The 24286-nt window shown below is 32.8% G+C and overlaps 1 protein-coding gene across 2 annotated transcripts; it reads right to left on the bottom strand.

Moving 5' to 3' along the window:
• Nucleotides 1-9633: 9633 nt before the first annotated feature.
• LOC142618097 (uncharacterized protein At4g15545) lies at nt 9634-23375 on the bottom strand. Of its 2 annotated transcripts, none has more exons than XM_075791099.1 (10): nt 22939-23375; nt 21003-21071; nt 18677-18727; nt 18482-18545; nt 18246-18320; nt 17440-17697; nt 17117-17162; nt 16942-17020; nt 16709-16841; nt 9634-10015 (listed from the first exon to the last, which is right to left on the bottom strand). In XM_075791099.1, the coding sequence occupies exons 1-9, from the start codon at nt 23236-23238 to the stop codon at nt 16749-16751; spliced, it is 1035 nt and encodes a 344-aa protein (XP_075647214.1). In that variant the 5' UTR covers nt 23239-23375; the 3' UTR covers nt 9634-10015; nt 16709-16748. The 2 variants fall into 2 exon arrangements, with proteins under 2 accessions (XP_075647214.1, XP_075647215.1); XM_075791100.1 differs by having other exon boundaries at nt 9863-9999.
• Nucleotides 23376-24286: the final 911 nt, after the last annotated feature.

The following is a 24286-nucleotide window of genomic DNA, read 5'->3' as shown; positions in this document are numbered from 1 at the left end:
ACTATGGTAGCTAGATAATTGTTGGATAGTTTTTTTTTCTCACAAATACAAGGTGGGTTGTTTTGATATCACATAAACAAAGCAAAACAGATATCCATTTTTAATCATCAAATATGAGTCCCTTCATTTCAAAATTATCAAATAATTTTGAATGCTTATTACTATAGCCATAATCATTTCAACAAGTGAGAAAAATTAATTATTATTATTACATAAAGTCTTGGTTGTGCAAACTAGTTAAGGAAGATCATTGGGAGCATAATTTTTATTGGACTCAGATTGTTCAGATATGATTCATACATGATGAAGATACAGAATAGAAGAAAAAAGTGATGATAAAGGGAAATAGAGAGGGGTTCATGTGAATATTATTCTTATTTACTGTTTAAAGGCTAAAGCTGTGTACACCCATAAGTACTATAGTGATCTGACCTAGTCATATAGACCAGGAATCTAACACATGGGCTTGTTAGATTATGCATCCACATATCAAGTACAACATATATCCCCCTTGCCATTACCTTTTAAGCTTCCTATTTTTCATAGCTTAGCCTTATAATATATATGCCATGCAAAATGACATTTGTTATCCTCGCTATAAAGTATAAATTGTGCATCACACTCCTATGTTGACAGTGACACGTGGCACCAATAATATTAGCCCTCCAATGGAGGATTAGCTTTGCATGAAAGAAAAGAAATAATGAACATATTCTCTCTGCTGTTATTAATCAAAGGAAGGAAGGTTCTTAATTCTGCATGCGCCGTAAATCACAACTTCCATTTGGTACAAAATGTCATATCTCTCTCTGTCCTTGTAAATGATAACATGTTAATTCTCTATCTCAATCCTGGCACTGTCTCCATTTAAGAAGAGGAAATTCAAGCTCAGTTTGGCCCAGGAGTTGTTTTCATTTTTTTCTTTTCTTTTTTTCCCAGGCCAGTTAACCCTAGAGTCCAGTAAGTATATCTTAAAGCATTAAAAAGTGTATTTGTAAAAAATAAAAAAAAATAAAATATACCAAAAACAGTGAATTCGTAAAAATTGTACAAAAGCTTAATAAGTTGAAAAATAAGATCATTCAAGTTAGGACGATTGCAAATCATTCGAGATTGGATTTAGTGTCAACCCACCAACCAACTCAATCAATCAAGTACTCTAAAATTTGTTAACCTGCTACTAATGGGTATACAGATTGTATGGGAGATTCAGCGATCAAATCAATTGAACCTATTCGTCAAATTTGGAAAAAATCTCAAAACCTTAACCAGCATCTCAAGATCTCCATCAAATCTAACAGAGATGTCAAGATATCCATCAAATATCAAGCAAAGAATGGTGGCACAACAATGATCACAAAAGTAAGGCATTGAGCTCTACACTTCGAACAAGTCAGGTTCATTAGATTTACATATGGAAAACCCGCCACTCGACCTTGATTAGGTTTCATTGATGCCACCCCAGCTAAACCAGTTCTCAAAGCCAACATTTTTCGGATGGGTGTCTTCGGGTCAATCGGGCTTGTTGAGTGCAAGTGTGGGTTGATCAGTGCCATAATTAGCTATTTCATGCTTTTGAACATATCCCTCTTGATTCTTTCTTCTTCTTTTTTTTTATAAATAATATTTTGGCCTCTAAATTTTACCAAAAAATTGTTTTTATTCCTAAACTTAAAATGTTTGTTTTCATCTTTAAACTATTGAAAAATTCGCATTTCATCTTAAACTATTAAAAAAAATTTACTTTCTATCCTTAAACTTTTTAAAAAAAAATTATTTTAATCCCTAAACTATTGAAAAAATAATTTATCTCTATATTTGTCTCTAAACTATTAAAAGAACATTTTACAAAGTTAAAAGATGAAAAGAAAATTTAAATTTAAAGACAAAAAAAGAAATTGTTAAAAATTTAAGAATCAAAATAGTATTTTTTTTTTTTTTTTATGGGATAATGAGTGAGTTTTGGTCCTAAAGAGGGTGGATGAGAGCGAGAAAATTTGAACCAATGGCCTCGTTGATGTGCAATTCGGATTCCAACTAATTGCATTACTTTTAAGATTACAAAATCACCCTTCTTACTGATTCAGAAGCTTCAATTGGAGGAATTAGAATAAAATGCTTTGTGACAAATCATTTGACTACGATTAGCTAAGCTAAACCACTACTTTAGAGACACAAAGTGAATTACAATTGAAAAATTCCTTCTTATGGGTTTGCAAAGCTATATTGCTTGTGTGCTAGGTTTCCTCTTGAGGTGGCTAATAAATTATCAGAATATTAATTATGAAAACCTATAATATACCTAGTTTACGACATTCGCATGCACCCCCAATTTAAAGTAAGACACTAATCCAAAGTTAATGGTAATGGTAATAGATAATAGATAATAGATAATGATAATAATAAAGGTCTTATGCGCTCTGTTTATAAGTAGCAGAACTAAGAGGTTCACTGGCTAGTACTTTTTTTTTTCTTTTTTGAAAACTTTTTCTGCGTTTGAATGGTATCTGGTTCAAAAAAAAAAGATTTCTTACATTTGTCACGATATCTCTTGTTATCTCAAAAGATTCCTAATCTTACCAACTAAGTATCATATACAAATATATATAAATTTAGAGAGCAACTTGGTAGTGTAAATTGTCATGAAACTAACTGCTCGAAGGCAATGTATCTTAGAGGCTTGTGGCACAAATTTTAACATTCTGTGTCTATTTGCCACAAAAAGCGAAGTAATAGATGGAGATAATGGAAGATTTTTCCAGACACAGTACATAGTATCTGGTGCTTGTGGTTATAGCCTTTCCATCCCATCATCAAACATAATAACTGGCCAGCCATCCTGATCCTTAAATACCCACTTGCGTGTCTCAAATATGGGCCTCCTGAAGTAACGAATTTTCCTTGGTTTTCACTTGAAATTCATGTAAAAAGACAATCATTTACCCTGCCTTTTAGACCCTAAAGACATAGGTGTCATGGTTGATCAAATTCGAGCCCAGTTTTATAGTAACCTGCTGGGTTGGAGGTGGCGTGGCAAGATACCATCTAAAAGGGTTATACAATTCGAATGTGGATTAGCCACATTCTTACTTAAACCAGCAGCTCAATTGTGACATATATTCTATATATAATATATATATATATATATATATATATATATATATTAAAAAAAACTGTGATATATATATATATATATAGAATAGTAAAATAAAAATAAAATAAAAAGGAGGGGGGTCAAGTAACCACAACTTATTTCCAGTTTATTCAGCTTATGTCTTGTATGCAATTTTTTTAAAACTACAATCTTACATCTGCTTAGTTTTTTTTTTTAACAAACCCATGTAAATAAACCCTCCCAATCCACAAACATTTTTTGCTCTCACAAAATCACCGAATTGTAAATTGGGTTTCTAGAAATTCTAATGGTATAGCCCACAGCCTAGCCAAATGGTCTTTCAAGCATAATGTATCTGGTTCTTTTGATATAGGCCGATGCCCTCTCTTGTTTTGAGTCTATTGTCAGGGTTGAGGCATGCAGTCTTGCTTTTTTGTAGTTCTTCTATACTGTTTTAAATAATAAATTCTTCTTTCCCATAAATAAATAAACCCTCCCAAACAAGAACTCAATTTTTAAATCCAAAAATAAAAATAAAAATAAAAATCTGTCTCCACACACACATTTATAAAACATGTATTTATTTCAGGTGTAACAAACATGTTTACATCAATCTATCGTTACATAACTGAAGAAATATATTATCTTTCACCAAGTCACTATGTGATATCTGAATTATACATTAATCATAATTAATATTCTCCAAACATCTTAAATCAAGGGTTTTTTTTATTAAATTAGAGGTTTCAAAATTAGAGTATATAACAATTTTAAAACTTTTATTTGATATAATGATAAATTAGTTTTTTTTAGAAGAAAGTGATAAATTAGTTGACTGTATGGTTGACATGAATAATGAATACCAAAAAAAAAAAAAAAAATTGGAAAGTCACCATGGCACCGGCTATAGGGTCTTTGGTGCCTAAAAGCCTAAGTACATACCATGAGTACTGCATGGAATTTGCTTATAATAAGAATTGATAGCATATTATGGGCGACCTTTATCCTAAATTCATCATGTGAGCTAATTGTTCTTACTGAAGGCAAAATTTTCGAGAGTGTGTTATTACTCCCACATTTAGGTTGAACAACCTCGAGCTTCATGAGCTAAAGTCTAGCTCAGCTATTTTGAGTGTCTAAAGTGATATGAGTAGATTATGAGGACTGTGTTTTGATTTTATTCATATCAATACAAATTTTAATTCATTTAAATAGTAAAACATCATTTTATATGCCTAAAGATTACAACCCATTATTTTTACTATTAAAAAAATGTATAACAAGAGTAGAGACATTAAAAAAGGCTTGTGTCTTTTTCTTCTTCTTTTTTTTCTTCTTTTTCTTCTTAAAAATAAGAGTGTATGTGTTTATATATATATATAAATTAGAGACATTAAAAAAGTCTTGTGTCTTTTTCTTCTTCTTTTTTTATAAGTAGAGACATTAAAAAAGGCTTGTGTCTTTTTCTTCTTCTTTTTTTTTTCTTTCTTCTTTTTCTTCTTAAAAATAAGAGTGTATGTGTTTATATATATATAAACACACACATACACTCTTATTTTTAAGGCTAACCCGCCATGTATCCGAATGGTAATGGCATGATATTGGCACCAACTAACCCTCCTGAATTCATCACGCACATACCATACCCAGTATCATAAATACAGAAATTAATTTATTTTTTTTAAGTCATTTGGAAATTAGGTTGAGGCATTTTGTACGACTTTTATTACTACTGTGCCTATTGCGTAGTGCCTACTTAAAATGAATAAGTTCAAACATGAAGAGAAATCCAGCCCCAGATAATGGTCAAAAGTGTCAGGCTTGTGCATGGCCCGCTCTAGCTTCTGTCTGTCTGTTGAGACTTTTATCGCATGTTCTGGATCATGCTAAATTTCATTTTAACGAGGCAAATAAGACACAATCTTTGAGTTTATATGCATCTATACCCATTTTAAAATCCACTTGCTCAAGAACCCTAAAAGGTTACATATATTTATCAAACTTTTTTTTTCTATCAATGAGATTTATGATTCGTATGCTTTTGTGGCGTATTTATTTTTTAATTATATTACCACCATTTAATTGGTGTAACATTTTATCTTACACATCTAAATAACTTTACGTTAGATCAAACTGTGGCAAACTTAAATTAAATTAAAATGTATCACCAATCCCTTTACAGCTCTAAATAATTTACACATTTTGTTTGATTAACAAAGTGAACCCTATTTTCAATTAATTGTATGTATGAACAGTTAGGTTTATGATTTTCCTATTTGCTTTATATATATATACTTTCTCTTCTTTAGTCATGGTACTTGATACCAAACTTGTAATGTAATCCAACTGATTATTGAAGCAAAAAAGAGTTATTTTTGAATTTGTGTGTTAAATCTTAATTAAGTCTGCCAACTTTGTTTCTTTAATAACACTTGGTTTACCATTTGGTGTAACATTTACCATAGACATCTAAAATTAATTTTCATTAGATCAACTTTGTGGTAAACTTACCGTTGAATTACATTGTATTGTAATACCCTTTTACACCTCTAAAATCTAAATAACTAAAACATTATGTATAATTAACAAAAATGAACCCTATACTGATCAATTAATTGTGCATTTCTTTTCTTTTTTCTTTTTTCTTTTTACAAAAAGACAGAGGATGAGGCCCATATATATAATGGAGTTTAGTCGAAAATAAAATTCCCAGAATTTTAAGCCATTTTATGATAATTAATCCATTAACAACATTAAAAGGTATTAATTAATTGAATTACAAGTCTCTTAACAGGTTTGTGTCCCAATATAATTGAAATAACATAATTTGCAATTGTTTTACTGCATGAAAAACAAACAAACCCCTTTGTTTAACATAATCCTGGTAAGATTAAATTACTCTCCAATCATCTAAGATTCTAACATAAATACATCTTTTATCTCTAAAACCCCGTCCCCAAATTATTCATATATGTATAGTCCAACAAGCTCATGTTGGTGCACGGTGCATGTTGCCTAGAAGTGAATCTACAGGCTGATTTTCAAGCATATGATCGCTACAGCATTTTTATTTTTATCTTTTCAAATTATTGTGGTCTAAGTCCCTACAGCACTTTTCTGTCTATTTCACGTATCATTTTTCCATATAAGAATAATTCGTGTTCCATAGTACACGTACCTTTATTGATTTGTCAAGCTTTTTATATACATAACATATGCATTTCCTCCCTTGTCTTAACGCAATCAGAGCGCTTTTCTGTTGTTCGCAATCTTTTGAATGATTTGTTTAAGCAATGATACAGAATAATCAAAGGAGGCTCAACTTGCCTAGCCCCAAAAAATACAGATAAATAAATATCTACAAAGCTCTACCTGGGGAAGGTGGCCCAAAATCTATTTTCTATAACCTTTTTCTTTCACTGATACCACCAAAATAATTGTTGGAATATTCATAATCAATGCCTTTATTTACCGTTCAATTTTATATATATATATATATATATATATATATATATATATATATATATATATATCTCTGAAAAATTTTACGTCGAACATTACCTTTCAATGCTTTCATGCATGCCACAAATGACAAAACAAAATTTCTGCACGACATAAACACAATAATTTTCTGCACCCCATAAACTCTTTTATTCCCCTTATCTTTTTTTGCACAATTATTCCCTTTATCACAAAACTGTTTTACTCCTAAGAGCCATGAGAAAAATTGACTAGACGATTCTTCAAATTGTTTTTATTGATATAATAGGAGTCTTAAAAAAGGAGAGGGTATATGATGTATTCGGTATATGTAATCACCCTCGCACGTAGGGTGAGTCTCATGCTTGTGAAATCCACCCCTATATAAAAGGGTGGTTACATATACCGAATACACAATATCTTTTTTTCCTAAATAAAGCACATTCAAATGAGTGAACTATATGAGTACGTCCACACGTTGATATGTACTATTATGAAAGTAAAATAACATGTTTAGATCTAAGAGTATTGTTAGGAATAACTTATTGTGAAAGCAAAATAATATGTGTAGATCTAAGAGTATTGTTAGGAATAACTTTTTTCACAACTAACCGTGTCTATTATGGACAAGACTCTTGTAGCTCAATAGGCGTCTCGAAGTGTTTCCAACTTAAACATCCATGATTTAAATCCTCTTATCCCCAACAATCAATTTATCAAAAAACAATGTCCATTGTGATTGAAACATCACTTCCACCTAATTCACCGTTTAAATTATTTTTATTATGCACCAATCACAATAAATTATATCAATAATTATGAAAAATATTATCTCTATGGACTTATTACAAATCTAAACAACGACACATCCATGAAAGAGTAGCATGCTGATAACAAGGATTTATTTATCAAAAATTCCAGGACCATATAAAAAAACCGTAACTTTTGTCATAACTATCTATATAATACACTGAAAGTGTTTAATAAAAATAATGGGATTTTATAAAAGTAACACACAAACATTCACAATCTACCACATAAAATAGTTTTGATAAAAATTGGAGCTTTTTACTTAGTCTTTACTTATATAGGACCTAGGAACTTGACACGCCAAGAATTACTCTTTATAAAGGACATGGGAACTCGACACGCCGCCAAGTCTTTGTGCCTTTGCAAATAGTAAGCACGCCCAACATTGTAACAAAAATGGGACAACATCATCCATGGCCCCACATATGTGACCATGGACTAGCTAGCATGTCAACTTGCATATCAATCAATTTGCAAATCTAATCGCAGAACGGCACAAAGGACAGACAAGCATATCAATTTCAGAGTGAGAACTTAATCCCAAAGTCTCTTCAAAGACAAGCATATCAATTTCAGTGTGAACTTAATCCCCAAGGTCTCTTCAAAAAAAAAAAAGTCCATCAAAAAAAGGTCTCTTCAAAGACAAGCCTTTGCTTGCAATGCATACTCCATTTTGTACAGCGTGAGTGTTGAGACAATCATCCATAGCACAAAGCATCTTGCAGACGTAAACTATATGCAAAGTAAAATAAATATAGTATATAGATTTCTTTTAGTTGAGAAGAAAAAGAAAAAGAAAAAAAAAATGTAACTTTATGTGAATTTACAAGCATCCCTTATATAAAGAAGTTTTTTTTTTTTTTCCTCTTTTTTTATGGTGCTTCAAGGTTTTACAAAAACATATACCTCGCAATAGCGTATTTGCATTAATAAATATATTTCAAGAAACTTCAAATTTACGATGGATTTGTTGTAATATATGGGTAATGATATACATATGTTTGAATTTTAATTTGGGTCAAGCTTGAACAGACTTAGTTGAATTTGGGTCAAGAACGAATGAATGGGTTTTAATTAGATTCGGGTGAGGCCGAACAGAACTTTATTTATTCTTCTCTATCTCCTTTCTCCTTTCTCCTTTCTCTCTCTTTTTCTTTTTTTTTTTTAATACTATATTTTAAACTATACCCTATAACTTTTGACATGTTTTCAATTCATTTCAATCCTTATAAGTTTAATCTGGTTTCAATCAAATCATTTTTTCCAATCTCGCTTTAGTTTTAGTACTTTTCAGTTTCCAAAACATTGTTTTGATGAACTTAACAATGTAAATTGAAATTGTACAGATGAACTAAGAAAAGACTGAATTGAATCGTGTCAAAGTGAATCATATCTCTCTCTCTCTCTCAACACTCGTCACCCAGTTGCTAATCTCCTGTTTTTGTCTTTCTTCCCTATTCCCTAAAGTTGCTGATGTCTCTGTCTTTGTCTTTCTTCCCTATTCCCTAAGCTGCCTTCCCTTTCTTCGCTCTTCATTTTCATCCCCTCTGTCTCTTCCACCATCTCATCTCCTTTCTTCCTTACCAACCATTTCCCACACCCCCCCCCCCCCCAAAGTTTCTCACCACCACTTGACCTTCAAGACCAACTTTGTTGTCACAGATTACTAGAATTCCTATTCTTTGAGCCACGAAGCAAATGTTACTGCTTGTGCTAGCAAACAAAGGTAAGGGTTTTGTTTAAAACGTGAGTTGGGGAGGGAGGTCAATCAAGAGCAAGTGGCGGCTCAAGGGTGGAAAACACCTAGCCACACCATTTTCTTTCCCCTCTTTTCTCCCCAACAAAACAAGTGAAAAGGGTTCTCTCCCCTCAATTTTCCTTTCCCACATATCTATCCTACATTTCAGCCCAAACAACATAGCATAAATGAAGCCGAAAAACAATAATGATAACAAAGACTATCACAATAACCACCAATCAAAAATTTAGGGCTCAAGGTTTCTGTTACAACATTGGCTGGAACAACAATCTCCATTCAACAAGTCCAGTAATAGGCAATCTTTATTATTTCTTGCTAATAGCAACATGTTACATGCTTGATGCTACTTATCAAAAAAATAATAATAGCAATATGTTAGATGGCTGAGTAAATCAAGTTTGGCACAACAGCAATCAAATGTTGATAGGCGGTGATGTAATAAATGTAATTCAACATGCACACGAGCAAAAAAATAAAATCTCAATGATTTAATCATTTATCAGAGATGAATTGTATGAGAGAGAAGATGCAATTTATCAGATACATTGAAGAGCATTCCCTCTTTACAAGCAGGTTTAAGAAATGAATCTTCTAACAGTAATGTCAATAAGTACTCTTAGATAGCCGAGCAAGTGAGCAAGTGAGCAAGTGATGCAGAAACCAACATAATTATTTACACAGCATACCTGCATTAAATGGGACATACTGAACCCTACAAAACCCTACTCTTGTTTACTAAACTATAGCTGATCAAACTGATGTTGATCACAACTTCGACAAATTAAATACCACTCAAAGCAGCCAGGAACAAGTTTGGTCCACAACCTGCCAACCACTAATGGAAAATTGACCTGCAATCAATAATAGCGATCCAAAATCCAAACAGATTAATTCAAATTTTTCAAGTCCTTCATCAGAAGGCTAAAATAAGTAATGCAATTACAAAATAAATATAAACCACAAACATGGGAAAACGGGTCCAAACATGTAGATTCACCCAAAGTAGAAAGTCAAATGGAAGTTAAACCTTTTTTTAAAAAAACTTTAAACAGGTGTTTAGCATTTCCCAGAACCTGGAATATCTAGGTCTGTAATGCTTTAAGTCCACAATAACTTGTGCTATTTGTTCACTACCACAGAACAAACTCTCAGGCCATAGCAAACATTTTGAATTGATTGATAAATCCCATTATGGGAGTTTGGAGAACAATACAGGATGTTATTTTAAAATTAGTTATCACCGACACTGCTGATAAATATATCATGGCAGCCATTTTATTGTCACCTTGCGAGATATTGCATAGAAATATTATTAATATTTATACATATTGAGATAAACTTAGCTCAGGAACCAGCAATTACAAAACTGCAGAGCATGAAAATTACAACAATCAAGCAAATCAGCCAAAGGATCAAAAGTAAGAACACCCAAAGCATTTTTCCACTCAAACAAAGCCTAGAGGAAAAAAAAACTTCAAATCATGAATTGATCTCTCACTTCCTTCAAAATTACAAGCTTTCCTTTCTCTCCAAATACCCCACATGAGACAATGAGGGATCATGGCCCAAATCACCAGAGATCTATGCCTGTTGAACTTGTTCATCCATCTAGCTAGCAATTCCACAACCCCACCCAGCGTAACCCACTAAACCCTGAATAATGAAAACATCATGTTCCAAATCTCTCTAGTAATAAGGCAATCCATAAGTAGTTTCCCCATCTCTCTTACACATGCAACACCAGTCACACAACAAGTGGATGCCTCCTCAAATTATTAGTAGTCAAAATCCTCCCCTGAGCAACAATCCGAAGAAACTAACCTTTGTTGGCACCTTCAGCTTCCATAAGGTTTTCCAAGGAAAAGAGAGTTGGGTATCAGAATTATAAACCTCATAATAGGATCTAACATCAAAAATCTGCTTGGAAGATTGTTTCCAGCAAAGCTGATGAACTCCATTCCATCTCATCAAACCAGAATAGATCAAATCTAAGAAAGATGCAACTGAGTCCAACTCCTAATCTTGTGCTGGTTGAACAAAGCTGACATTCCAGTTAAAACTAGAGATAACAATTCTGCCACTAAAGCATCCCTATTACAAGCAATGCCATAAAGTTCTGGGAAGTTATCCTTTAGAGAGCAAGCTCCCCACATAGATCAAGCAAAAATTTAAAAGAGAGGCCATCTCCCACCTTAAAACTAACAAAATGGTGAAAAGAGCCACACCCCTTCCTGATACTCTTCCAAAGTTAGATCCATGGATCCTTTTTTTATTTTTTATTGACAAGCTATACACACATTGACATCGGGTGGATCTTGAACCCAAACCTCACCCTCCACCTAGGATTTATTAGGGCAGGAGGTGCCAAATGAGCTAGACCTTATTGGATGGATCCTTTATAACTAATTGGGTCAAGTACATGTATTTTTTACCTTCATGCCATCCTGTCATCTAAGGTCTCTGTCATTTCCCTGCTTATAATATCCTCTTCATTATTTCTACCCACGGTATTACAAGCATCCCTCTACCCCTTTCCATCCAATCCAATTTAAATCCCGCTACATTTACTTTTTCATCTTCACACAGCCATTGAGCCACATCATAAACCCTGGATGGAGGGTAAAATAACACAACCAATTTCAGAATCAACATACATTCTTCCAGGATCATGTCTGTCTTTTTTTAATATATAACCAAAAAAATTAATGTCCATAGAATTGTTTTCAGTTCTCACATCTGTAACAAAAATGTGAGCCATAAATTTAATGCAACACATACATTGAGTTTCTTACCACAGACTTTTTTATTGGTTGTCAATAGTTAGTCAGACACATTCCAATGTGTTACATATAAGTGGTACTTCAATCTTCTTTCTCAATAACAACCGCTCCTAACAATACTCCCTCATGGCTACATGTGATCCTAGTTAAACAGCATATCACTAATACTACAGTTGTATCATTCTTCTTTTTATAAGTACGGTGATATCATTCTTCTGTTTTTTTTCTTTTTTTTTTCAATAAGTACAGTGATATCATCTTTCTTAAACAGTGCAAATCAAAGTGGGATATACTCATATAAGCTGCTTCTTAAACAACTAGTAATATCAAATATCCAACCATCAATCGAAGCATCATAAGTCAATCACTGTATAAATTATGATGTTTTCATTATAATAAGCTCCCAAACCAAGCCATGTACATGTGCTCTACAGGAAAACTCAAGCTTATGTTTTTTTTTTTTTTGGTAGTCATACAATCTTCAAGATTTTGTACATCAACAGTTGAAGCCGGAGTAAGCAATCTAGGCAACTTCAATTTTTTGTTGGCAGAAAAACAAATGGGGCATCTGCACATCAATGACTTTATCTAAAACATAAAAAGCAACCATAAATTTATCCATTGCTTCTGCCAATGAGCTCTAGCCCAAATGGCACCTCCTCCCCTTAAAAGAACATGGTGGATGGTGAGATCATAAGTACCCACTACATGCATGTAACTTACTAGTTACTAATATAAAAAATTTAAAATATATATATATATATATATACATATATATATATATATATATATATATATATATATTGCATCCTCTAGTACAGTATTGCACTCATTCTGTAACTTCAGTCAGCATCATAAGTTAAATAGGAGGTAACTCTTGCATTAGACATTGATGTAAAACTTCTCAGAAATTTATGGTCCATTTGGTTGGGAGATGAAAAAGTGAGAGGATAAAAGAGATTTTGGTTTCCCTCATTTGTGTTTAGTTGGGGGTAGAAAAGTGAAGGGATGGAAAACCTTTTTGTTTGGTTGAGAAGAAAAATAGGAGGATAGAAAATAGAGTTTGTATAAATTTACCATCATATCCCTATTAGATTATAAAAATAAAAATAAAAATAAATAGTAACATTATATTTTTATTAAAAAAAATTGTGTATGAATGGACACTATTTTTCTAAATAAAAGAGCACAAAAAATTCAAGAACCCAAAACTATTATAAAAATAATATTAAAAAAAAAAACTGGTGAGAAAATAAACAAATAAGCACCCAAGACAAAAAAGAAATGAGTGAGACTCAAACAACATTGAAAAAGACTAAAAAGGAAGGGGAAAAAAAGAGTGAGACAAAAACATTGACAAATACAAAAGACAAGAAATGAAAGAAAAGACAAACCAAAAACAGTACGTTTGTTGTGGTGCTAGGGGTAGTTTTGTCCAAAAAATATAAGGAGCAAAGCTCCTTATTTTCCTTCCTATTTTCTCCCCAATTTGGGGAGATTCAAATCTAGTGGGCTTGGGGAGAAAAGACCCGAGCACCACTAGTTTTCCTTCCTAAAATCCCTCCAACCAAACACTCCCAAAATTCATTTTCTCTACACTTTTCTCTCCCCCATTTTCCATCCCCCCTAAAATCCGTTCAACCAAACAAACCCTTAAAGTGTATTGGCAAAGGTGCTCAAGTTTAGAAGTCAAGACTAGGATTGGTTTTCCTGCTTATTCAGTGAGGCTGACAGAAACAAGCACCATAACTGTTAGGACATATGTAGAACATGTTATGAACATATGTCATTTAGAATTGGCTAATCCTTTGACAAAACGTATTTTACTTGTAATTGGGTAAATATAGAATATGTTTAATACTTCAAAGAACAAGAGTTCAAGTCTAATATTAAAGCCATGAAGATTGGACCAAGAAACGAGTAAAGAAAAGTTGTTCATTAAAACTGGACAGATTCTCGACAGCTGCTGACAGATAATATCTATCAAAGATTAATGAATCTTGACAAATAGCTCGACAAATATATCTATCGAGGTCTCGACAGATAACTCAACAGTTGTATCTATCGAGAATTACGAAATTCAGATTTCCAAACCTGAATTTCGGCCCATGCTGACATATATGTGTAGGGTTTCTTTTCTCACAACCCTAAACATATATATAAGGCTTATTTTAAAAATCATCACATATGAGAATACAAGGAGAACACATGCAAAAGGTGACCGATGCCTTATTCTCTCTGAAAGATGCTACTGCGTCTTTGCGTCTTAGGGTTTTAAAACCAAGTGCTTCTTGATCTTCATTGTTAATGAAGTGAAGAATTTTGCAGCCAACAATCTTCTTCAAGTTGGTGAGTTAGTCAAGTACTAGGAGTCGTGCATCATTGGTTAGTCACATACTGAGATCCGTACAAAAGGATGGCATTCATATATTGAAGAGTTCAAAGGTTTCTAAAGCGGTAGAACGTTTCTGCTGTAAGTTCATCTACGGGGATTGTAAAGTCTAGGAACAATGGTTTTATACTAGATCTTAAACTTCGCTTTACTAAAGTGAATTGCTTTTCGGGAAGGTTTTCCCCTAGGTTTTTTACTGTGAAACTAGTTTGTTTCATTGGCTTTCTTGGGTCATCATATCTTGTCTTATTTAATTTTCCGATGTGCATGATATTGACATGATATTGATGTTGGTTTGTTTGTTTGTTTTAACAAGTTTTATACACAATAAATCTAATTAACAACTTGAGTTTAAAACTTGTTAATTTTATCAACCGGGTCTAAATTTCCCAACAATAACTTTCATAACTTTTTTATTTCATGAAAGGATTAAGTTGTTTCAATTCATTAGTAAAATATTGAAAACTACACCTCTTTTCATCAAATTCCACATCAACTCTTCTTTGATTTTCTTGAACTAGAGAAGTAAGATTGTTACAAACCCCTGACAACAACGGCATTCCCCCCTTCTTGTTCTCACAAAGAAAAGTTCTCAGGTTTTCTTTGATAATTTTTGTAATAGAATTAATCCAAATTTGGTGTTTAGTATGTCAAATTACCAGCTACAATATTACCAAGGAAGTTCAGTGACGCGGACACAAGATATAGGCCTCCAATTATACATACTTATGGGCATAGATGTAAAAAGAAGTTTACCCAACCTATAGCTTAATGGATGAAGCCTGCTAATAATTGAGCCTAAAGACCTCACCTTCCAAGCATAGCCATTTAATAATTGGGGTTTCTTTTATGTACTTTGTTACTCTATTCAAAGACCATTGGATTCCATTTTTGAATAAAAATTTTGAGATTGATAATAGCTTCTTTTAGTTATATGGTCTAGTGCCAACTCCAGCCAACCCTAGGTAGCGACTCTTTGTGGTTTCCTTTGCCATGGAGTTAGTAACTTACTTATATCATAATTATTAAATTACTGATTGTTTTAAAAGCTTAAACTGTTAAAAAATTTTGAATTTAATCACTTAACCATAATTCTAACACTCACCTCACATGTGAGCCTAAACTCCCCCTTAATAAGTATTGTGTGAATTTAATCACTAAACTATAATTCTAATACTCCCTTCATGTATGGGCCCAACCTTCCCCTTAGTAAGTGTGACCCAACAAGTGAGATTTTTAATTAAATGGGAGGTAGACTAAAGCCAAGAATCAAACTCAAGAACTCCTACTCCGATACCATGTTAAATTACCGATTGTCCCAAAAACTTAAACCATAAGGAAATGGAGAATTTATTCACTTAACCATAATTCTAACAATAATAAAGCAATTTTTTAACTCTTTGAAGTTACTTAGTGCTGAAGTAGTTTGAAGCAAGTAGCTAACAAATCACTGCTTCCTCCCTAAATATTCTAGCTTTACTCCAAGCCTAGTGATTTCTCCTATGAAGCGAAGGTTTAATCTAGAAGATATACTATTTTGAAAAGCTACTTTTAATTTTAAATCAATGTAAGTTCTATTATGTCTCAATGTGCATATCCTTGTTAGTACCTAGCCAACCTTTTGGTGAAATATTTTCTTCTCTTTATTCTGAATAAAAAATATTCTTATCTGCAACCTTTCTAAGCAAGAAAACTCTTTGATCTCAAGCATTCAATCTCAATGGTTGTCCTACATCCAATATGACGCCCTTGAAAAAAAAAATTATATAATTATATTCACAAGTTACCCTTAGTATTTCAAAATTAATTGTTCCCTTTGATCCAGTAAGTACATGAAAAATCACTATGTTATCACTTTATGCTAATATCATATATACTACTATGGAAGGTTTTGTATCCCTTACTCCAACAAAGTCAGAGCATTCTTTTCAACTGAGATTCTCTTTCTGAATCATTTCCTAGGAAACTGGTTAGAAGTTGGTGCTCTACCATCCTGTGTTGTGCCTCTTTCATTAGGCTCTCAACAGCCAACAGGTTTGTGCAAGAAAAGTTAAAAAGAATAGCAAAGGATCAAAGGCCTTCATATTAATCGCCACTTGCAGATAATGGAATGCTCTATAATGATTCTCCAAATGATAAATCACATTAGATGCATTTCCTGGTGGCTTCAAAAGGCATGCAAAATTTACAATGAATTTGAATCAAAGTAAAGTAGACTGATCTCAGATGTAAACTAATTGTGGAGACTATTTTGTGGAACCTCAAAAGGGAAGGTATGACACACACATGCCAAGCCTTGTGATGAAAAGGTGAGTTGAGAATGGCTACTGATGTCTCACACACACAGAGATGTTGACTGAAGATAGACATACCACTTATTAAAAACCATCACAAGCAATGTACTTTTGAGTTCTAGCGCACATTGCGGTTTAGCAATCCCTGAAATGATAGGTAAAGATCTTTGTTATCCGTCCCAAATATCTCTTCTGCTTTCCTTAGAGTTTCCTGAAAGGAAATAATTACAAACCATTTACCAGTTTAACATAAGTGCAAGCAGTTTACTTGCTATAAGTAGCAAAAAACCAAGCATTCAACAACTCATTACCTCTCGAGTTTGCTTTTGAGCATTCAGTTCCTTGATATTGGCCAGAAATGCACTGAACTGTTCATATGATAGCCGACTCCTGATTACGGAAATATGTAAATCAGTCCATAAAGAACCCTATCATTATTGCAGTAAATTAGTCAACATATATTGGAATAGAAATAATGGAACACACCTGGCTTGACGAAAAAACTCCTTTCCATCAATTCGAGGAGTCCGCCCTACACAATTTTTTTTTTAACCGCAAAAGATAAAAGATAAATGAGACAGCATAATGTAACAATCTATTAAATGTAATTGAGACATGAGCTAATCAGCAGACTGTCATCATCTATTACAGGCTACAGAACCAGAAAATACACGTGCAAGCTATATGGGGACATTAAGGTGCCCAAAAATCACATCAAAGCCTAAATAAGTTGAAAAGGAGGATACCTATTTATTGAAAACAGCAAAAGCTATCAAAACTGTACTCAAATACCAATAACCTTTAAATACCTGGCTGTGAACGTCCCCGAGGAGGAGAGTTTGCTGCTGATGACTGCTGGCTTGATGGGTACCACGAAGATAGTATTGCACGCCCTTCATATGGTGGTTTTGTAGGAGATGTTGTACCAGAAGTTTTCTGAGGAGATCCAACAGAAGAGTAACCTCTAGGGGATCCACTTGTGGAGATAATTTTTGGAGTTCCAGTTGGTGTAAGCCGTGGTGTGATATATGGAGTAATAGATAATCTTTGCCCAGAACGCCATGATGCTGTGGACCAAAGTAGCTTACATGCATAAATTTATAACCTCTGAAACTTATATAATTTCAATTCACCTATGACAGGATTTACTATGTAATCTTAAAAGGAAAAATTTTTGAAAAAATATAAAGAAATTAAGATGCCTCAAATATATATAATAGGTTTATGTGACACTACTCTATAACTTTCAATTGGATGTGTATTTTGACAAATTAACCATGGGATTATATTTTCTCTACAAACCATCCATCTCCATACTAGCAAATTTTCAAGATGGTTTATTGATCAAATATTTAATTTTCTAGTTTTTTGTATTTAAAAATTATAGGCAGAACATGTGTTTATTGATCAAAGTAATTAATATCCAATAAGTTAAGAATAATAATAATGTGTAATCAACGGCAAGATTTCTAAAATATAAATAAATAAATAAGTTATTGAGAGAAAGTCAAGATCATATGCACTATCAAATATGATTATAAACAAAATTGTAAGCTATTAAAAGGGAACCATGTAGAGGCACAACCTAGGCTAAAAAGACAAACAGATCATATACCTTCATCAGTTTTATTTGCTAGGTCTGTTGAGCCAGTCAAAGATTGATGTGCCACATAGCCATTGGCCCCCTCATCTGTAAGATTTAAAAAGACGAATGCATGATGCCAACCACGTCCAGGAAACATAAAAGAAACAAATGTGAGACCCTTGACCAAGAGCTCAACATCTGCTAGATAATATTAGTTCATAATACGGTCACATTTATCAAACAATTCATGAAGTCAGGTAATATACCCTTATCAGGATACGCCCTAGGAATTGGTTGGTCACATGTACCAATATCAACAGTTTCAGCTGTCTGTTAAAACAAAACACAAAAGCTAATTATTTCTCAGGGAAAAAAATTCATTAATACACTAGTTCCATATAACTCATGAAATGTCTTTGTTAAAAAAAAGAGTAGAAACAAACTAAATATGGAAATCTTACAGATGTGTCATCATTTAGGGACTGCATCAGTTGTCTCTTAAATTGTTCCAACTGTCAATTCAAGAAGACAGGCCAGCAGTTATCAAATAAGCTTTCAGTATCCACAATAAAGATCTAGTAGCAGCAAGCATGTTAAACAAGCAAAACTGAAAGTAACAATAGAAAGAAACTCTAAACAGAAGAACAAGGGACAATGGGCAACATGAGGGAACCAAAAAACTGAGTCCTAATTTAAAAAATAGGTCAGTAACTTTATCTCTCGAGTTAGTATAGTAAGGAATTCCATAAGTACAGTTAGAAGCACTATATTTCATCCTGTCTGCTTTATAGTGCTTCTACCTATCCAAAAATAAAAAGGAAGAAGTACTATGAAGCAGACAAGATGAAATATAGATATGGATAAATAGAAAAAAAAAATGGAAACAAGAAAATTCCATACAAATTGAAAGATGAACAACTCATTTGCTGAAATAAACATAATTGCAGTCATGTATTAAGGAAGGGGGGGTGGGGGAAGCAAATTTTACTAGTAAGTTAAACATGCACCCAGTAAATCTTTGAACAACTGAAACTAAAAACTCATCCTGCACCTTTCCCTTACAAGAGGTGAAAATGACATTTGAGCTACAGTATGCTATTCTCCAAAGAAATTTGCAAGAAAAACAATACAAAAATATAAAAATAAACCTAGGAAGTAATACGTAGGGTTGGCTGGAGTTAACACTGAGTCATTGTAAAATTCCCAACTGAAATTTTATTTATCATAAACTTGTCTCAATTGGAGTACAATTAGCATGCTTATATAGACCACTAGAACTTCAATACCTAATAAATTAGTAATTTTCTTACTTCTTTCAACATTAACTTATTCACACCATTTAGAGTTTAAGTTTGTCTGTGACAGGACCTATTAATGATGATTGATTTTATTTGGCCTTATAAATCATGATTGACAATGATGGATGTTATTAGAGAGAATTGATTGCTATTAGATTTTTACTCTCATATGTGATGTAATGTCATTATGAGCTTATTTTCTTTCCATATTTGACATAAATAGAAGAGCCTATTAAAAGACCCCTGGACTCACTATTGTAGATAGTTGATCATGGATTAATGAAGTTTGGGTTGGAAGTTTTCTTTTACTGCTTGGTGGCAATGGTGATTGTAGTGTTCCTATCCTTCTCCAATGCTTGATGTTGATTCCAAACAACCCTAGGTGGTGATTCCTAGATTTTATTTTGCTATTTTCACTAATTGGTGGTGATTCCTAGGTTCCGTTTTTTTTTTTTTTTTTTGTTCCTTTTCTTTCCTCAAACATCAAGTCCTCTTTTGTGAGTGCATTGTCCTGGATCCAAATGAATGAAAAACTACTTTGTCAAACAAAAGTAGATATCAAAGAGCCCAATACTAAGCATTTTTAAGGCCTTTGAACATCACCAAGCAGGTCCAAACTCCAACTAGGAGCCACTAGGCCATATCAGATTGACTCAATTTGGCATATCTTTCCTGGCCACTTGAAGCAGATAATCTTACAATCAAACCACATGTGATTCATATCAAATTGGTATTAACATCCCAAACAATAAATTTAATTTAACTTCTGGAAAATAAAATGAAACTAGGTAAACATAGAGGAAATGCCAACTACAACAGATGCCAAACTTAGCATCAAACACAAACATAAGCAGTTCTTTGTGACGCAGTTATTTCTATAAACTTATTTAACAAATCAGCAGCTAAAAGTTCATGGCAACAAATTAGTCTATATGTAAAATGTTTCTGATATTTCACATTAGCTAGACATTTTAAATGAAGTTACATCTATCTGTTCTATACAATTTTTTATTAAATGGTCATTACAGTTGTCTTAGAAATCAATTCTGTGGAAGTTTCAGCATACTAAACCTTGAACCAAAACCTAGGATCTGATTGGAAATAATGATTTTTTTGTTAATCTGGTGAACGTTAGTGTTAAAGTTTTTTTTTTTTTTTTTTTTAATTTGGTGGGAAGGAAATAGGGATGAAATAAAAATATACAATGGAAGGAATGACCAAAACGAATATTGCTTTGATGGAGGCAAAGCCTACCATTATATTCCAATAACTTTTTTTCCAACTACATTGACTCACTTTTGTCATCGATTATGGAAGAAAGAATAGAAAGAGAAAGGCAGCCCAAAATGTCACTATACAACTCATTATAGTATTCTTCAACCGCGAAGAAAAAGTTGCAAGATTAATAGAATAGAAAAATAAAAAGAACCTTAGCAAATGAACAACTAGATGACTATAATTCAACCACAGAAAAATAGTAAAACCTCACCTTTGCCAAATCACGGCCAAGCTTCTTTGTAGTTATTTCCAAAGAATCCCGTTCCCTTGAAAGCCTCATCTTCAATCCAAAAAATAAAGGAAGTAAAAATCAGTTTCAAATGCTTCATTCTTTTAGTGAGGATTTGAAGGGAAATAAATGGAGGCTAAAAACCCATCTCTCTTGGACCGTAATACAACTACTTGATTTAAACTAGTTTAACATATGCAAAATATAGAACTTGTCAAAATTCAATCAAAGTTTTTATTTTTCTTTTTCAGTTTTATTAGCAACCAGGCAATGATTAAGGTCTCAAATCATTACAAAACCCATACTCATAGGGGCCAACATTTTCATACAGCATACTTATATAGGCCCATCTTTTTATACAATTCCACTCTCTAGGCTTCATAAAAACAATTTTACTCAAATAATTCCACCCATCTTCAATTGACAACCCAAAATAGCATGGAACAAATAAGTTTTCTGGCAAACACAGGATTATCTAATATATCAACTCGTTAGGGTTTCCATCAACAATTACAGTCATCGGTTTCCAATCAACAGCACACAACACAATTATAAAACATCAATAGAGTTTAAGAGTGTGTTTGGATTGGCTGATTTTCATCGGCCTATTTTGATTAAAGAAATTAGATTTTTAAAAATATAATTGTAACTGGCAGTGAAAATAATGCTGCCATTTTAAGCTAAAACAAACAAACCCTTTTTATGAAAAATTAAAAATTAGAAATTGGAAATTGCTCCCTTTACCTTTTCTCTTTTTTAGAACACATATAAAGCACTACTTTCTCATATCCTAATTGCAAATTATCCCAACTTAAATTTCTCATTGAAAAGGTTACACAATCAAGCTTCACTGTAACTCTAATGAAATCCTACTCATTTCCAAAATCCCTAAACTAGAAAAAACTCGAAAGTATTTCACAATTTTCTTCCCCCCCCCCCCCCAAAACTCAAAAGATTTCTTTTCTTTCCTCCTCCCAAAAAATTCTCCTCATCCAAACAGCAAAAAACCCACCAAATCATCATTAAAAACTATATAACTCAAATAAAAAATTTTGTAGTATTAAAAAAAAACCACCATACACATTGTCTGAACTACACAACTATTTTATTCAATCGAGCTAAACAGTAACACCCCACACTTAATGAAAAATAACTAATTCTTACCCAAAAATAAAATAACATAGAAACCTTCAAAACTTCCCCCCAATTTTTCTCAACAAACAAACAGCACCAAATTATTGCTTTGATAACTAAATAAGTAACTATTAATTAAACTATAGCTACAAAAATCAAAGGACAAGAAACCCTCAAATCTCAAAAACTTTCTTTATTTAAAAATAAAAATAAAAAATAAAACAGGCGCTTAATTCATTATCTTGACTCTTGACTCACACAACTATTTATTCAATTGTTTTGACTCTTGACTCACACAACTATTAAAAAAAAAAAAACTTAAAACATAGGAACCATCAAATTTTGTTTCCCAAATTTTCTCAGCAAACAATCAACACCTAATCATTACCTGTAAAAATTAAAAATAAATAAAACATAAACATAAAAAAAACATAGGAAACATCAAATTATATATTCAATTGAGCTAAACACCCCCACACTTTATTGAAAAACAATCAAAACATAAACATAAAAATAAATTAAAAAAAAACATAGTAAACATCAAATTTTGTTTCCCAAATTTACTCAGCAAACAATCAACACCTAATCATTACTTGTAAAAAAAATTAAAAATAATCAACACATAGGAAACATCAAATTATTTATTCAATTGAGCTAAACACCCCCCCCCCCACACACACACACACTAGCCATAGGAAACATCAAATTTTCACAGCAAACAATCAACAACGCCTAAAGCATTAGAGAGGAAGGTAGGTAGGTAGGTAGGTAGGGAAGTACGTACATTATCATCGAGAGCGACATTGAGTCTGGCCTGGGCCTCCTGGTAGGCTCGCTCGAGCGAACCGAAGCGGTCCTCGAGGTCGAACAGCGCCTGGTCCTTCTCGTGAAGCCTATGGCGCATGCGGGCGACCTCGGACTCGAGCTTGGAGACGCGAGAAGCCAGCGCCATGGACGTGATCTTCCGGGCCAGATCGAGTTGCTCGTAGGGATCCGTGGGAATCACCGACAGTATCTCGTCGGGGAGCTCGAAGTCCGGCCCCACCACAGTCACAGTCCCACCTCCGCTGCTCTGCTGCAACATACCTGATCGCAGCTCCCCTCACTCTCTCTCTTTTTCTCTCTCTCTTTCTCGATGAATTTTTTGGGTAGTTGGAGAAATGGGAAATGGGACAGGTGATGTTATGTTATGAGTTGTTGCTTTTTGGACAGGACAGGTTTGATTTGGTTTGGTTTGGTTTCGATGTTAATCTTTTTTTTTTTTTTTTCTCTTTTTGTTAATTATTATTAGTATTATATAGCTGTCTTTTTTTATTAAGTTCTCTCTTTTTGTCTTTTTTTGTGTGTGTGTGTGTTTGGTGCGATGAATGACTTTGAATTTTTCGTGACTTTTTTGAGTTTGAAATTTATGAGCTGGGGCTTTCCCTCCATTCCGACACGCAGTAATATGCCAAAATCTTTTTTAAAAAAAATAGTATACAATATACGATTATACGTATATACTTCTTCCTCTCTCTTTTTTTCTTTTTTCTTTTTTGTTTAATCCTATTGATAATCAGCATATTCACCTCAAGCATCTCAAAGTTTTTTTTTTTTTTTAAGAAAGTTTTAACTTATAGTGTTTGCTCTTAATAATAAACAAATAAATAAGTTTTATATAGACACACACATATGCCTGTGTGTTTGTTTTAATAAATAAATAAATAAGTTTTTTTTCATTTTATATATGTTGAGGCTTGGAGCATGAGCCCAACCAAATTTCAACCTAACAAAAAATGATAAAGTCATAAACAATTTTATAAATTGCTAGTATGCTAAGTTATTATTGGTAAGTAAAAAGTGATATTGATTGTGAGACAAAATGAGTGGCTATTGCATTACTTTAAGCTAAACCATGTAAGAATTCTAAATTTGTTGCATCAACTGTTTATTAAAAAATTGTAAAATAATGTGTGGCTATTGCATTACTTTAAGCTAAATATAACTAAAAAGTCCTTTTTTTTCTATTTAGCAAGGTAAATTGATATACAAATACGCATCACTCTATTTATTATTTTTATATTTCTATTTAAATATTTTCTTTTCTTTAACCATTTAAATATTTTATTGGTGAAAAACCAATTTTAGTCCCT

Source organism: Castanea sativa, chromosome 11 (genome assembly GCF_040712315.1).
Source record: "Castanea sativa cultivar Marrone di Chiusa Pesio chromosome 11, ASM4071231v1".
NCBI lineage: Eukaryota > Viridiplantae > Streptophyta > Magnoliopsida > Fagales > Fagaceae > Castanea > Castanea sativa.
The sequence above is the reverse complement of the archived record's forward strand: the minus strand, read 5'-3'. Positions and strand labels throughout refer to the sequence as shown.